Raw genomic sequence first — 17461 nt, forward strand, 5'->3', positions numbered from 1 at the left:
GCACTATTTTGCATTTATCAATATTGAATTTCATCTGCCATTTTGTTGCCCAGTCACCCAGTTTTGTGAGATCCCTTGGTAACTCTTCACAGTCTGCTTTGGACTTAACTATCTTGAGTAGTTTTGTATCATCTGCAAATTTTGCCACCTCATTGTTTACCCCTTTTTCCAGATCATTTATGAATATGTTTAATAGGACTGGTCCCAGTACAGACCCCTGGGGGACACCACTATTTACCTCTCTCCATTCTGAAAACTGACCATTTATTTCAACCCTTTGTTTCCTATCTTTTAACAGTTACTTATCCATGAGAGGACCTTCATAAGAGGGAAGGTCCTCTGCATCATATGATTTACGGAAAAAAGTTGCTTAGGGCTTGGAAAAAACAGAAGTTAAAAATGTGAGCATATAAAAATGAGGAGACAAGAAACTGTTCTCCAGTCAAGTAAAAGGAGGTTTGGATTGATAACCCCCAAGAGGGACTCAAGCAATTTTTCCCTCAAAGGAGAAGTAATACCCCATTTCCTCATGTTTTTTCTTTGGGTTCAACATTTTGAGCCACCCAGGCAGACTGAGAAAGAAGAAATAAGCAGGAAGAAGGAGGAGAAATACCAGAGAGCAATAATTAGCTTAGCTGTGTCCCTATGCAAAGTTAAAAGGTGTTTACCCTTTCCAGCGGCAGATAGCTGGATTTGCTGATGGTCTGCCTAATGGGGCCAGAGCTTCTGGGGGTTTCCTCTGTGATATCACCTGCTATTCAGTTCTGCCTGCAGCACAGCAATGGGATACATCTGTTAGGATGAGTGGCTGGGTCTTTGCAAAAGGATATCCCTTGTGTCTCTATAGATGATCCCCCTCTAGTTCAGGATTAAGGCAGGATGGTGTGAGGAATGCTGTGCTGCTGCTGCCCATGCTCTACCTATTCTGTGGAGAGAGAGTTTTGTTCCCCCAAACAGTCTGTATGGCCCTTGCTATGAGAAAAAACCTCACATGATTTAAAGCAAAACCAACTCTGACAGAATAAAGGATTCTAACAAAGAACTGTAGCTTACCAGGAAGGAAAGTGATGATGGAATCGTCAATGTTAGGACGTTCTTCAAAGTCCATCATTACCTGGGCTGAACCCTGCCGACTATAACAGCGCACTGTAGATGTGTAGCGGATATCCCCGCTCCTATATATCATGGCAGAAATCTGTCCATCATTTTCATTGCCAATGTACATAGGTTCTTTAAACTGCATCTTAGGCACTAGACAGACACATACAAAAGAAGGAATAAAATATCCAAAATGATCAATTCCTAGAGCCACTGCTTTTAACATGAGGGTGTTATGTGCCATGTTATATATGATTATGATGTGGCAGACTCCTCACCAGGTAGCAACTGATTTATTTAGCACATTTCCCACAATTCAAAGAGTGAAATCCTGGCCCGACTGATGTCAATGGAAAAATGTCCACTGACTTCAGTGGGTCCAGGATTTCACCACAATTGCTTTACAGAACTACAAGCTATGGCCCTGATTTTGATCTCAAACTGGTATAAATCAGGAATATTACCATTTATGTCTATAAAATTACAACTAGCAAATGTAAAACTAGTATAAATGTATTTATCTTCAGGCCTTATGTACATTTTCTACATTCCCCATGGTTTTAGGAAAATAAGTGAAAAATTATAGCCAGCTGAGAGTAAATGTAGACCGGTAAGTGCCCAGACATTTTATAATGACCACAAGGGGTCAGGAGCCCGATTTTACACCTCATCCAAAAGATCACAACTTCAGCAATGTAGTGTTTCCAAACACCGTGCCTGAACATTGGTTCCATATGGACTCAGAAGGAAGAATACTATCTATTGCATTGCAAGCATCATTTTTCTTCCTGTGAAAATAATTAATACTTACAATCAGAGACTGAGTCATTGATGAAGATGGTGGCTTTGCTTGGTTCTCCAAGGATAGCATTCATGGGCATTCGCAGCACAAGCTCAAACTTCTCAATTCCTTCTAATACTGGCTGTCCAAGGTCATCCAGAATGATCACACGGAAAGTCTGCATGTTGACTCCAGGGGCAAAATCCAAATTACGACTGATGCCTACATAATCTACCCCAGCTACACAAAGAAACAACATAAAATGGAATACATTGATGGAACTGTTTTTCACAGCATTTAGTTAAAGAAAATAAGGGATCTAAAGTCAGGAAGTTGATGACAGTAACTCATAAAAATGTAATTATCTCTTTCTTTTATTGTCAAGAAGTACTTTTTACTTTATCATTTAAAACTCTCTAGATATTTTGTGGTCATTCAAAGCAAAAAGCTTCTTACCTAGAAGGGATTTGGAGCAGGCCTGATGCTAACCTCACTTACCCTGTTGAAAATCAGGAATAACACCATTTAAGTGAATGGAGCTATATTGATGTAAAACCTTTGTAAGTGAGATACAAACTATAGTTTGGGACCAACCAGAGTGTTCTGGGAGAAATCCCAGAAATGAAGGAGATTCCTTGGAATAAGGATTTAATATTATGCCTATAATTCTAGGGGACAGTGCTGATTAAGAGGATTTACACTACTGATATCCAGATGAGATCTATAACAAGAATGAAACTTAAGTGTAGAGAAGAGGGAAGGCAAACAGATTTTGGACCCTGCTGGCCAGCGGCTAATGAAAGTCCAAGAGAAAGACAAGACGAGTCAAATTACATCCAGACCATGTCAGGTGGGGCCTGGCACACTTCAGTGTCAAAGATAAGAAAACCCAGTTCACTCTAGGAATAAAAAACAAAACAAAACAAAACTAGAGAGAAGTGAATGAGACAGAATGTTGAGTTATACCAGGACATGGTGTCTGGGTTCCAGGGTATTAAAGGTACCTAAGTCTGAGGTGAAAGAGTGGACTTTTGTGCATTTGCTGTGATATCACAGTCCAATCTGTTTTACTTCTCCAATAAACTCTTAAATAAAGAGATGAAAAGCCCTTACACATATTGCTGAAGGAAACAAAAACAACCCCCCTCCCCCACACCTATTTAACAGTTATCCAGTGAGTGAAGACCAAAAACATGGTCCTATAATGCTGTTATGCTTTTCTGGAACAAAAATGCATTCAATATTTAGGGTGAGGTAAACCCAACAGATCACGTGAAATAATAGTTAAGAAATGAAGTAAATGGACATTCTTTTTAGACATCTTAATAATCTAATTTTCCAAGAGAAAGCACAAAAATGTGGAAAGGCATACTAATGCTAAACCCAGACTCTATGTCTTCCTGTCATGGGCATCATAACAAGAAGGCTTATGACAACTAAGAGTATTTTAAAATTATATCAGTAACTAAACACTAACGTCCGTCCATGCTCAATGTAACCATCTAGGGAAAATATTTGGATTCTTCATGACTTCTCCACATCAAAAGAACGCTTTAGCATAAAATGCCATGTTTTAGAAACACACTGAGTACAGTATGTCTCCAGCTCCAGATACCAATTTAGAGCTTGATCCTTTCGGCATGTGGATGAAAGCTCTGAGGGTATGTCTGCACGTAGAGCTGGGGGTATGACTCCCAGCTCACATAGACATACTCACACTAACTCTCCTGGAGCTGGCACACTAAAAACATTCGTGAGCTGGGGTAGCATGGGCAGTGGGTGAGCGGCGGCATGGGCTAGTTGTGCTGAGTACCTACCTACCTACCTGGACCCCATGGGTACGTACTTGGGGCAACTAGCCCGTGGTGCCACTCACAGCTGCCTGTGCTGCTGCACCTGCACGACTATTTTTTGTCCACTAACTCTCCTCAAATTAGCACAGGAGTGTGTCTGTGTGAGCTGGGAATCATTCCTCTAGCTCTAAGGGTAGACACAGACTAAATATAAAAACGAACAGGAGTACTTGTGGCACCTTAGAGACTAACAAATTTATTAGAGCATAAGCTTTCGTGGGCTACAACCCACTTCTTCGGATGCATATAGAGTGAAACATATAACATATATATATGCATCCGAAGAAGTGGGTTGTAGCCCACGAAAGCTTATGCTCTAATAAATTTGTTAGTCTCTAAGGTGCCACAAGTACTCCTGTTCGTTTTTACAGATACAGACTAACACGGCTGCTACTCTAAAGACTAAATATAATGAGCTGAGGGCAGCAAGAACTGCAGGCTGGTGGGCTGGCAAGAACTCTGTGCCTAGCATGTATTGGGAGGCAATGAGCAACTGACCATGAGAGATAATAGTTTGTGGGAACCATTGGAAGGCTGGAGCTCATAATTTGCCCTTGCTTCCATTTCCTTCTAAGGGCAGCTCTTAAACACATTTGAATAAGCCCTTACTTCAGCTTAGCAGTAGGAATAACTGATATCTAAAAATGGGCTGTATGCATCTCAAATAGATCATGTGAAGTGCTGAGCAACTTAAATGTTTAATTAAATTCATGGTAGCTGAGGGCAGCCAGCACCTTCCGGGATAAAGCCCATGATTTCCATTCATTTGTTTTCATTTCAACACCTGTCCATGCCCTTTCTCTGTTCCTTATCATGCTCACTTTTCCTCTTACTTACTATCATGCAGTTCAGTTTGGGCACAGATGTCTCCTCATAATTCTGAACATCACACACATGCATTTCTTCACACTATGGAGAAGCCTCTGTCCGAAGGTTCAGAGCAAACACCAAGTGTGGCATGCCTAGCCTTGAGGCTCTCTGAGCCACTTCTGGGGCTAAACAAGAAGCATTCAGGATTGAATCCACACTGGATGTACCAGTGCTCCATGTTAAGACATATTAAGGAAAAATGACACTAGAGCAAAATGATCACTCACCCTCTGCAGTTATTGGCTCAGTTTTGCGAGACCTTACTGTAACAGTGGCAGCTTTGGACAAATCAGTTCCAGTTCTCCAGACACGCACCTCAACAAAGCCAGCACTCTCATCAACATAGTATTCGACATCTCCAAAGTAGAAGGCTGGTTCTGGTAAAAAGGTTAAAGTAATTTAAAATCATTAAAGTTTGCTTTTTACCGGAGAACCTACTTTTAAGCATATATAAACAGATTAAAAATATATACAAGAGGAAGGATGGTCCAGTGGTTAAGGGCAGGGACTCGGCAGTCTAGAGTTCAATTCCCTGTTCCACCTCTGTGATTTTGAGAAGTCTCTGTCCCTTAGTTCTCTGTAAAATGGGGGTGACAGCATTTCTCTACTTCAAAGGGGGGTTGTGAGGATGAATACATTAATGATTATAAGGTGCTCAGACAAATGTTAATGTATGTATGGCAGATAGAAACAAAAGAAGTCAAATCCTAAAGAGGAAAATAGAAGGGAGCATAAATCTTGGCAAGTCAAGTGTAAAAGTATAATCAGGCAGGCCAAATAAGAAATTAAAGAACAAGTAACAAAAGACACAAAAACTAACATCAAAATATTTTTTTAAGTACATCAGAAGCAGGAAGCCCGCCAAACAATCCGTGTGGCCACTGGACAATAGAGGTACTAAAGGAGCACTCAAAGAAGACAAAGCCATTGCAGAGAAGCTAAATGAATTCTTTGCATCAGTCTTCACTGCAGAGGACGTGAGGGAGATTCCCACACCTAAGCCATTCTTTTTAGGTGACAAATCTGAGAGACTGTCCCAGACTGAGGTGTCAGTAGAGGTGGTTTTGGAACAAATCAAAAAAATTAAACAGTAATAAGTCACCAGGACGAGGTGGTATTCACCCAAGAGTTCTGAAGGAACTCTAATATGAAACTGCACAACTACTAACCGTGGTATGTAATCTATCACTTAAATCAGCCTCTTTATCAGATGACTGGACAATAGCCAATTAAAAAAAAAAAAGTCTCCAGAGGCAATCCGGGCAATTATAGGCCAGTAAGCCTAACTTAAAACCAGGCAAACTGGTTGAAACTATAGTAAAGAACAGAATTATCAGACACATAGATGAACATGATTTGTTGGGGTAGAGTTAACATGGCTTTTTAAAGAGAAATCATGCCTCATTAATCTATCAGAATTCTTTGAGGGGTTCAACAAATGTGGATAAGACTGATCCAGTGAATATAGTTTACTTGGACTTTCAGAAAGGCTTTCATAAGGTCCCTAACCAATGGCTCTTAAGCAAAATAAGCTGTCATGGGATAAGAGGCAAGGCCTGTCAAGGATCAGTAACTGGCTAAAAGACAGGAAACAAAGGGTAAGAATAAATGGTCAGTTTTCAGAATGGAGAGAGGTAAATAGTGGGGTCCCCAAGAATCTGTACTGGGACCAGTGATCTTCAACATACTCATAAATGATCTGGAAAAAGTGGTGAACAGTGAAGTGGCCAAGTTTGCAGATGATACTAAATTATTCAACATAGTTAAGTCCAAAGCAGACTGCAAAGAGTTACCAAGGGAATCTTACAAAACTGGGTGATTGGGCAACAAAATGGCAGATGAAATTCAATGTTGATAAGTGCAAAGTAGTGCACATTGGAAAACATAATCCCAACTATGAATATAAAAAATGGGGTCTAAATTAGCTGTTACCACTCAAGAAAGAGATCTTGGAATCATTGTGTATAGTTCTCTGAAAACATCCACTTAATGTGCAGTGGAAGTCAAAAAAAGCTAACAAAATTGTAGGAACTATTAGGAAAGGGATAAATAATAGAATATTAGGGTTGGAAGGGACCTGAGGAGGTCATCTAGTCCAACCCCCTGCTCAAAGCAGGACCAATCCCCAGACAGATTTTTACCCCAGTTCCCTAAATGGCACCCTCAAGGATTGAACTCACAACCCTGGGTTTAGCAGGCCAATGCTCAAACCACTGAGCTATCCCACCCCCAGTGAATATCACAATGCCATATAAATCCACAGTATGTCCATACCTGGACTACTGCATGCAGTTTTGGTCTCCCCATCTCAAAAAAGATGTATTAGAATAGGAAAAGGTATGGAGAAGGGCAGTAAAAATGATTAGGGGTATGAAACAGCTTCCATATGAGGAGAGATTAAAAAAACTGGGACTGTTCATCTTGGAGAAGAGACGACTAAGAGGGGATATGATAGAGGTCTATAAAATCATGAATGGTGTGGAGAAAGTGAATAAGGAAGTAATATTTACCCTTTTAAGAGCCAAGGGTTACCCGATGAAATTAATAGGCAGCAGGTTTAAAACAAACAAAAGAAAGTAATTCTCACAGTGTCCGTCAATCTGTGGAATTCATTGCCAGAGGATTTGTGAAGACCAAAAGTATAACTGGATTCAAAGAAGAATTAGATAAGGTCATGGAGGATAGGCCCAGCAATGGGTATTAGCCAAGATGGTCAGGGATGCAACCCCATGCTCCCTAAGCCTCTGATTGACAGGGGATCGATCACCGGATAATTGCCCTGTTCTACTCATTCCCTCTGAAGCATCTGGCATTGGCCACTGTTAGAAGACAGGATACTGGGTTAGATGGACCTCTGGTCTGACACAGTATGGCCATTTTTACATTCTTATGAGTAATTCCATCTCTATTTAGCAGTGCTCTTAACCCCATGTTCAACATGTGATAAAGTCCAACTGAAGTCAAATGGGACTTAAACATGTGCTTTACTGAATTGGGATGGGGTTATTCTCAGGATTAAAGTTAAGCACCATCGTAAGTGTTTTGCTGAATTGGGCCTTAGGAAACAGTTACCTGATCTTCCAGGCAAAAGTGAGAATCCATTTAAAAATGCAATATTGTTTCAGCCCATCCAAATTACAAAGAGTACATACACATTTTATTTATTTTTACAGTAACTCCTACTCCTGGGTGAATTCTGCACCACTGAGCATGCAGAATTCATATCCACCTGCAGATTTCTTTCCTTCCCCACAGAAAATGATGGGGAAGCAAAGGGAAGCCGCTCTGGAGGTGGAGGATCTGGGAAAGCCCATGGGCATTGCTCCCTCAAACAGAGGTGAGGCATGGGGGGCATGCTGTGTCATGTGCCACTGCCCCCCTCCATTTCTGCAAACTCAGAGCTGCCTGGCTGAAGGAGGGTGCCACTCAGACACCGCCTCCTAGGTCCTAGTGCTGGTTGAGCTCCCCTTTTGTGTGCTGGGAGCCATCCTGTTTTCTGTACAACAGTGAGTGCCTGTGTTGGGGCAGGGCAAAGGGGCAGAGTGAGGTGGAGGAAACGGGAAAAGAGGGGTGGGGTGGAGAGAAGAGACAGAGGGGAAGGAAGAGGGTGGGATAGGGCAGGGGAAGGGGGATGTGGGAGTGAAGGGATGGGGCAGGGTCAGCGGGGAGAGGAAGGGGAAAGGAATGAGATAGGGAACAGTGAAGAGGGAATGGGGCAGGGGACAGTAGGGAAGGGAGATGGGATGGGGACGAGAAGGGGCTAGGGGAATAGGGCAGGGAAGTGGGAGCCCGGCATGCAGCATCCCCTCGACAGCAGCAGTAGCTGGGGCTCCCCTATTAAGCAGGCCCATCAAACCCTCACGCCAATGAGCGCCACCCCCCTGCACCTGGACCGCCCTGATGGGCCTGCCCGCACACAGCCTCCCACCCCAATGAGCCCCAACCAGCTGCACCCAGACCCTCACCCCGCCAAGCCCCACTCCCCCAGCACCTGGACCCTCCGGCTGAGCCCCAACCACTTCACCTGGACCCCCCTGCAGAGTTCCATTGCTTCTGCACCCAGAACTCCCCAACAATCCCCTGTGCATCCATATCCCTCACTTAGCTGCCCGCACCCAGATTGCCCCACACAGAACCCTCTTACCCCACAGCTGGGTCCCCCCATACTGAGCCCCTCTATGCTTGCATCCTGCTGGGCTGAGCCTGCCTGCCCATACCTGGTGTATCTAGCACAGAGGGTCAGGGCCCCAGTGTGTTTCTGCAGCTGGCCTGGCCCTTGTGCTGTGTCAGAATTGGGTGCAGCCTCACTGCCAAGTCCCTGTCCGGGGGTAGAAGGGGCTGCAGGGTGATTTCTCTGTGCGCTCCACACTGCCATGCTGCAGCCTCCACATGTATTTATTGACAAATATAATTTGCGTAATTTTAAAATATTGTGCAAAGAATTTTCATTTGTTTTTGGTGCAGAATTCCCTCAGGAGTAAACTCCCTACATACCTTCTTGATTTAGGTCTGTCCAAACCCACTGTAGGAGGACAGTACCTGCCTTGAAAAGTTTAGAAGCTAATTTAAAACCAGATGCAGTATTGTGTATAAAAAAGAGCAGGAAGGAGCACAAGGGATACAGAAACGACACATGTATGATTAGAAATTATTGAAACCTACATCTTACTATCCTGCATACAATTCCCTACCCTGAGGGTAACAAGCAACAAAAGAATGAAACCACACTGAACCATCAGTAGGAGAGCAGCTCTCTTCTTTCAGCAAGCATAATAAAGCATTTTTTAAAACCTATACGAGGGGTTCCTGGTATAGTTTACATTAATGCAAAATTACAATGTGTTTATTTGTTTACATACTTCGGGCGAACAGGCGATAAATCTGCACATCACATCTCACTCCCTTCCTGCACTTTCAACTCTAGGTACCAGTGTGTAGGAGAGTGTGTGTGTACAGATTAACGTGTTATCTTATTAACCTTATTCCTTGCTGGACCTTGTGCACTAGCCAATACATTCCTTGCATTTCTCACTTCAGTGGAAGCAGACAAAGGTGAAGATAGATACTGAGACCTTAAACAGGGTTTCAATGCAGAAATCTGTTATCCAGACCAGATCGGAACATGATGCAGCTTTGTGAACTGTTTTGTGAAAGGTTGTCCCACAAAGTATGGGGACAAAACCCTCAATCTGATTTCCCACAAGTAACATTTAGACTGAAATCAAGCTTATTTCCCATTCCGAACCATGTGAGTACTGTCCTTATTTTAACATTTTAAACCCCTCAGATTATAAGAAAGAACAGCAAAAAATGGAGCAGGGGGCAAGTTATCCCATTTAATAGTGATATATTTATCTGCATTTTTCCTCTTTTTTCAGAGAACAAATTAACAAACATAAATGCTTTGCACCTAAATACACTGTACTGCTAAGGGCTGGGAGCCCTACAGCTATCTCTAAGGAGAGAATCTGGTGTCCAGAGTCAGCACTGCCAGTGATTTTGTTACCTTGGGCAAATCACTTTATCTCTGTGCATTGGTTTCAGGATAATACTCCTTACCTTCCACAGCAGTTAGGATATATAAAGTGCTAAGCAAATACTTTTTAGTGTATTATTAACATTAGAGGGTTTCATAGTAAAAGCCTCATTACATTAATTTTTCATGATTTGCCTAGTGGAATTATTTCAGAATAGCAAGGCTCCAGTATACTAAATCTGCTGCAAAATATTACGGCAATACATGACCACTAGGATTTAACGAACATCTAAAGAAGAATAAATGGCTCCATGTTCTAAATATGGTGCTGTGCTATCCCATACAGGACATTTAACATCAAACCCTGAATTTAGTTTTCAACTCCCTGAGAGCAAAGAACAGCACAAAGCCAATTCATAGGGAAAAATCCATTGTGTCATTAAGGAATTCTCAGTGCGTGATTCGAAGTCACATTAATTTATGCCCTCCTAGCTGGAGGAGAATTGTGGCAACATGTGATGTGTGTACAAGGAGGTCTGAGGTTACATGAAGGGGGAAAAAACTAAGCCTCTAATGGCAGGCAGGCAGGTGAAAGCCAGACCCATTAAATTTCATGACCTAATCAAGTTTTCCTCAGCTGGTATATATGTTGGAAAAATCTATGACTGCTCCTACAATGTGCTGTGTATACTGGAGCATAAGAACATGAGTGACTGTCAATATGAAAGAATCATTGGGCAAGAGAGAGAGAGAGAGCGAGAGAGAGAGCGAGAGAGCAGGCAAACAAGCATGAGAATGACTCTGTTGCCTGGGGGTTAGAGCTACAGCAGTGGTTGGGATGTGTGAGACACACGACCCAGTCCGCCTGCTCCAATGATTTTTTTTTAAATGATCTATGCACAGTGGAACAGCTTCAACAGGAGAGACTGAGGGAGCCCCACATCATAATATCTCACAGCCCAGTGGCTAAGGAGTTCACCTGAGAGGTGTTGTTCCCTGTTCAAATCCCTTCTCCCCCTTAGGAGGAAGGAGGACTTGAAGCAGAGGTCGCCCACATCCCAGGTGAGTATCCTAACCCCTGGGCTATAAGTAGTATAAGCTCGCCTGCAGGGGCCTGATCCAGCAGGCACACTCTGAGTATGCTTACCGGATTGGGCCCTGCAGGTGAGTTAGGTTAGCGAATCACCTTGGGCTTAGGCTCCACTGCCTGGTGTGGGGCTGCAGTGCACATGTGCAGAAACACAGATGTTGAGGGAACTTCTACTGCAAAGTATACGTGCCCACCGGGTGCCGTGGCTGCTGAGCAGGGGCCTGATTCTGGGATTTAGGTGCCTTTTGTGAATCTAGCCCTTAGTGTCTTTCACAACAACAGCAGAGGACACTGTGCCACTAACAATAACGAAATTATCATTAGGAACTGTTCAAAACCACAGTAAACACAGAGAGCCACTTTCATCTGTGGTGTGACTCCACTTCCTAACAAGGAGACACACCTAGGATAAACCAAAATTTTCTGATTAACCGAGGGGCTTTCTCCCCCCCCCCCGCCCCCCCCCCCCCGCCCCGCAGTTTTCAGATTCAGTTCAGGTTAAACCGTCCCCCATCCCCCGCTGATTTTTCAGAACTGCCAGTGAACCAAAAAATCAGTTATTTGTCCAGCTCTAGTTAGTAGAATCAGAACTCGGGCATTTCTAGCAACACGTCCTCAAGCTCTGATTAGAGGAGCGTTTCCAGACAAGATACTGGAAACACTAGCTTTGTCAACCTGGGTGCCTGCCCGGTTACAGCTACAGCACTGCTGAAAAACAGGCACTAAATTTGCTACTGCATCCACAGGCCCACAGAGAACCACATTACTGCGGTAAGTTAGCTAGCCTCATATTCGGGAATGATTTTCACACATTTTGAGCCACATATCTGTAATAGCAGACACATTCTTCATGGTTACTCATCCTAGGAACCAAATCCTTACTAATGTTTTGTAGTTAATTTCCTGTAAGTCCTTTTAGGAGCTCCCCAGGGGAAGAAGCAAAGCCAAGATACAAACAGGGAGGCATTGTGTTTCACACATCATGGTTGGAAAACATGCTGCCCCATGATTGGGGGCTCACTTATGGCAGATCTTTAATCTAGTAATCAGTCTGAATAGAGAGCATTGCAAATTTAATGACTTCTCTTTCAGAAATAAGAGAAAGCCTTTCATGTAGCAAACACAGATTGAAGATTGCAGATTTCGCTGGCATACAGTTAGAGTAATTAGAGGAGAGAGGATGGGAACTTAATTCCCAAAGGCCTCTGATAAGGAAATTAAATCTAAGTTTTGTCCTTACATCCAGCAGAATGGAAAGTACCGGGTATATATTAATTAGAACATCAACCAGCAGTCAAGCAGGAAAATTAGACAAACTTTTGAAGCTGTCAAAAGCACATCCACACTTGATCATATCTCGTAAAGGCAACAGGTATAAAAAGAAATCAATGCAAATATCAATTTTAATGGATCTTTCTGCCTCTAAACCAACATTACCAGCTACCGTAGAGAGACGAAGTATGACCAACCACAATGGGCAATGAAAAGAAACATGCTACTTTTGCAAGATGTGTGCAGTGCTTTGCCTGATTCTTGGCTTGCAATGCATCATGATGCACAAGCCAGAAAGAAGACAGCTTTACTCTTGGATCCCAGGGCAAGACTGCACAGCCAGCAATAAACTGAGCAGACTTGTTATAGAAATAACTGAGAGACAAACATGGAATTTTTTTCACAGTAACTTCTCAGTCTAACTACACTGAAATGAAGAGGGGTTTGGTTTTATTATTATTTATTTGTACTGGGGTATCACCTTGCAATGCAGGGTGATGGACCAGGACAGTGCTAGGACCTGAACAAACACAGGACAAAAAGATGGTCCCTGCCCCAGAGAGCTTACCATTTAAGTCAAATGTTTTGATGTCAGGGTAGCCTGCATGCCAGATCCCATATACACTTACAGAATATGATCGGGAGATTTGAAATATTAGTAAAAAGAACTACATTGACTCCCCCCCCTTCAAATGGTGCATACTTCCTGAGTAAACTTTCCCTCAAGGTCACTGAGGTGTGGATGTGAGGTTTGCCCACCCAGTTTCTGAGAATACATTGTTCTGGTCTGTTTTGTAAAATATCTATTTTCACTGACCTACATGATTTAGAGGGGAAGAATAATAAAGGGGAAAATTTTCTGGTAGCTCTAATATGCGAGTATAAACATGAGGTAGCTGCATAAGCAGTAGATGGAGTAACTATTTACATCTGGACAATGTGTGCTGTTGATTATTGACTAGATCTTTTATATTGGTATTCATGTTGTTTCTGTCTACAGGCTTGAGGCCCTCTTGTTTCTATGCAGGCTAACCAGGGTGGAATTAGCAGGTGGAAATTGTTTACTAAGATTTTATGATACTTGTGTGGAAATATGAATTTATTAGGCTAATGTTAATAAGGATAAACGTCTACATAATTCAAATTATTATAGTTTCTCAGTTCTTGTATGTTAATAAGGACAAAAAATAAAAAGTTTAAAAAGAAATCTATGCTCACTAAAGAAAGTAGGTAGCGCCATTATACAGCTATTTGTGCTTACTTGAAATTACACACATGACTGAGCTTGCAGTTAGTACACTGAATTTAGTTTGCCAAGTCATTTTTTTGTTATTGAGTGGTGCAGAAGCAGGGGTCAAGATTATATGCAGAGCACAATTCTGGACTGGATACTCCTTGTAAAAATGCCGGTTTTTCATTTGATGTGGTCAAAACTGATTACTTTCCAAATGTATATGCTGCAATCTTAACAGCTCAGTCATCTCAGCATTGTTATCATAACTTTCACAACCAAAAAATAAATTAATCTTGCAATCAAAATTACTAGCTGCAGTTAAAATTGCACATATAGTATCTCAAGCAAATAATGTCCGGATTTACATGTGTCTCCCATAGCTCACATCTCTCCTGTACCTCAATTTTTTTTTTTTAAAGAAAGTTTATTCAGTATAGTACTTAAAAGTGCAAACTTAATCTTAAAAGTTGCATTAATTTATAGATTTCAATTCCATCTTTTAAGAAATATACACAGAATTTTGTGAACTACAAAAGTAGCTGTATACATTAATTGGGCTGATTTGCCCCTCTAGTTTTATGCGAATGTAACTCAATTGATTTCAATAACACTGGGAATAGGACCCAATGAACACTATAAATAAACATGTCATATAAAATCTAGTTTTAAGTGATTTATGATGTATACTACTACATAAATGAAGATCTTTGTTTTACTACCTTATCCTTTACATTAAAGTGTATGCATTCTTGGTATTCCTAATTGCTCATGCCGCTCTGAACCCAATAAAAGCAAAGCACACATTCTGAGTGCTACACAAATTATTCGCACCCAGTGTATCAACAATAAAGAAAGTTGCACAGGCAACATGTCAATTTGGAGTGTTCTGACATTCATGTCACATATGACATGCGTCCAGTCTCTGCATTACTGGGAAATTAGAGTACTGAGGTTGGTGCAGAGGTGCTGCAAGATCAGACAGTAAGCTTTGTTTTATTAAAAGTGCAACAGACTTGTTTAGATAAATCCTGGTGGACCAACCCTGATGGCAATAGAGTTTCCTTAATCCTGCAAAAGGGTGCTCTGCACCAGTTTTACCCATCTTCAGAATATAATTTACCCCACAGTAGTTCAGAAAGGCTGTGACACCATTAGTTTTGACTGCTGACGTTCATTTTGCCCAAGGCAATTGTTTACAGTTTTATATGGATTTTAGAGGATTCTTTCTGTTTATAAGTGGATTCACGTTTATTGTTCTGTTGCAAAACACTGTTAACTTTTTAAGAATCCCAGATTATCCCACTTATAGGTGTAAATATTATTATTGCAAATGTCCTTGAGACAAATTTGGTAAGCAGGTGGACCTTAGTGCCATCTCAAGACGGCTAAAGATGACGGATGCTTGCATATGATGACCTGACCCCAGATGCTGGCATAAGGGGAAGAAGTAGTAGTAGTAATAGTCATCCTTGTGACAAATCCTGCAGTCCTTGAAATCAGTGGGAGTTTTCAGAGATTCCAAAGCCAGAAGGAACGATTGTGATCATCTAATGTCTGACCTCCTGTATAACGCAGGCCCTAAAACTTCCCCAAAATAATTCCTAGAACATATCACTTGCTTGACTAAGGTTTGAGTAAAGGATTGTAGGATTTATCTCATTTATATCATCATTACTGCACAGGCCATCCGCCCAAGTCATTCACTTATCTGGAGAGTTATTTCATTTAAAATTTAAATAAAAAATATTAGGCAGCACTCCATGAATAAACACATGCTTGGGATTTGGGGACACACCTGCACAGAAGGGGATTGCCTCCAGCCACCATCTGATACTGTGCATTACTTTCCTTTGGGCTACACCTCCTAAAGTATATTAAATGAGTTCAGAATCTTTTTATCATTTTTAAAAGAATGAACAGGAAGCAAAGACTGACAGCTTTAACAGAAACAGCACAGAAATTAGCAACAGCAGCAAAATCCTCAAGAAGCTGCTGAAACAGAGAGAGACAAATACATGGGACAGATGTATTAGTAGTAGGTATTTTGTACCACACTCAAAGGCATACTAGGAGCCTCACAGAACACATAGTCAGGCAGGCCCCTACCTCAAATAGCTCACAAACTAGGATTTAGACAAGAAATACCAAGTGAGATTGAGTACAAACAAGAGTGGGCAGGGTAGATTTGGACAGAGTTTTATAAATAAGACCAAGCAGAGACTCAGTAGGTGTACATTTTAAAAAGCTTTTCTCTTTTTAGGTTAGTTTTAGTTTCATATAGTAATTAGTTCACTTTTTGTGTGCTTTGCAGCAGAGGTTAGCCATTCGCAGGGATTTGAAGGAGGCAAGTGTATTTGCAAAGGCAAAGAGGTTCAGTGAAAATGGCCTGGGAAATTTGAAGGTTGTTCTTCCTAAGTGGGGTTAGTAACAACAATGAACAAAAGCAAAAAGAAACAAACAAAGCAAGAAACAAAACAAATCAGAACTATGTATTCTGAATGCTTCTGTTTTGGGATCTATATCTTGTAACATCCACCTGATTCACTATGGTGACTATCAAAGTCACCCCGGTGAACAAGGTTTTCCTCACCTGGGGATACAGTACTACCAGGGACCCTTTTCTCTGAAATGGGAAAGTATTTCTTTCCCCTTACATTTTCAAACTTCTTTACAGGCACACCTCAGAAGGAAAACAAGGGAAGCAAACACATTTTCACTGACACACCATTACTTATAAACAAGTGATTGTATAAAGGCTTTTAAGTAAATGCACCTGCCTGTGTTTGTTGTTCTTTGGAATATGCAAAGTGAGAGCAGGGTAGAGAGGAATTCCTAGAGCATTGATGGCTAAGACTGATTTCGCTGAGTGAATTTTGACTGACTTCGTATAAAAGCAAATACCTGCAGAAAATGTGAGAAGTCTTTTTGTAATAAAAGCCATTTGATTTCAACTGTAACTACAGCAAAATTGAGTATTTGCTGCTATAAAACCTAAAACAGGATTATTCATTTTCTGAGCCTATTCTCTACATGAATAATATTAGCTTGGACCAATCAGTAGAATCTTATCATAGTCACCTTATTTATTTCACATTTAATTTCTAAAAATATAATTCTCTCTTAAACATAGTAGAACCTGCTTAGTTTCTTTGAAGAACCATTTATGATGCAGGAAAACATTTTTTTTTGGGGGGGGGGGGACGAATGGCTTAGAGAACAGGAAGTTGACAGTGAATAATGATGGAGAAATATAAACATCATGTCTTCCACATGACTTTTGCTACTGACACTAGCTGAGTAAGATACATCGCCCCGTGACAGCATTTATCATATATCTTGAACCAACTCATGATTTTGTTCAATATTTTGTTAAAAAATAGTTAAGGGCATGGCTACACTCGAAACTCCAAAGCGCTTTGAAGTGCGAGTGTGGTCGCGGAGCCAGGGCTGGGAGAGAGCTCTCCCAGAGCTGCAGGTACTCCACCCTCCCCGAGGGGATTAGCTTACAGAGCTGGGAGCACGGCTCCCAGCACTGGGGCACTGTTTACACTGGTGCTTTACAGCGCTGTAACTTGCTGCGCTCAGGGGGGTGTTTTTTCACACCCGAGCGAGAAAGTTGCAGCGCGGTAAAGCGCCAGTGTAGCCATAGCCTAAGTCTGTTCTTTTTCCTGTATGGAGACAAGCGCTTTTCTAGACTGAAGACATCTTCACCAAACTGTAATGGAGCCCAACAAGCATGTTGTCACACTTCTCTCTCCAATTTCTGCCTGTTTAGTGTTCAGCTAAC

The 17461-nt window shown here is 41.6% G+C and overlaps 1 protein-coding gene across 1 annotated transcript in view; it reads right to left on the reverse strand.

The window, feature by feature from the left end:
* FREM2 (FRAS1 related extracellular matrix 2) overlaps positions 1-17461 on the reverse strand; it is a 215779-nt gene that overhangs the window by 55010 nt on the left and 143308 nt on the right. Inside the window, exons 7-9 of the mRNA XM_065415604.1 lie at positions 4830-4979; positions 1910-2119; positions 1054-1251 (exon numbers count right to left, since the gene is read on the reverse strand). Coding sequence (XP_065271676.1) covers positions 1054-1251; positions 1910-2119; positions 4830-4979 — 558 coding nt within the window. The remainder of the gene's footprint in view (positions 1-1053; positions 1252-1909; positions 2120-4829; positions 4980-17461) is intronic.

Source organism: Emys orbicularis, chromosome 1, assembly GCF_028017835.1.
Source record: "Emys orbicularis isolate rEmyOrb1 chromosome 1, rEmyOrb1.hap1, whole genome shotgun sequence".
NCBI lineage: Eukaryota > Metazoa > Chordata > Testudines > Emydidae > Emys > Emys orbicularis.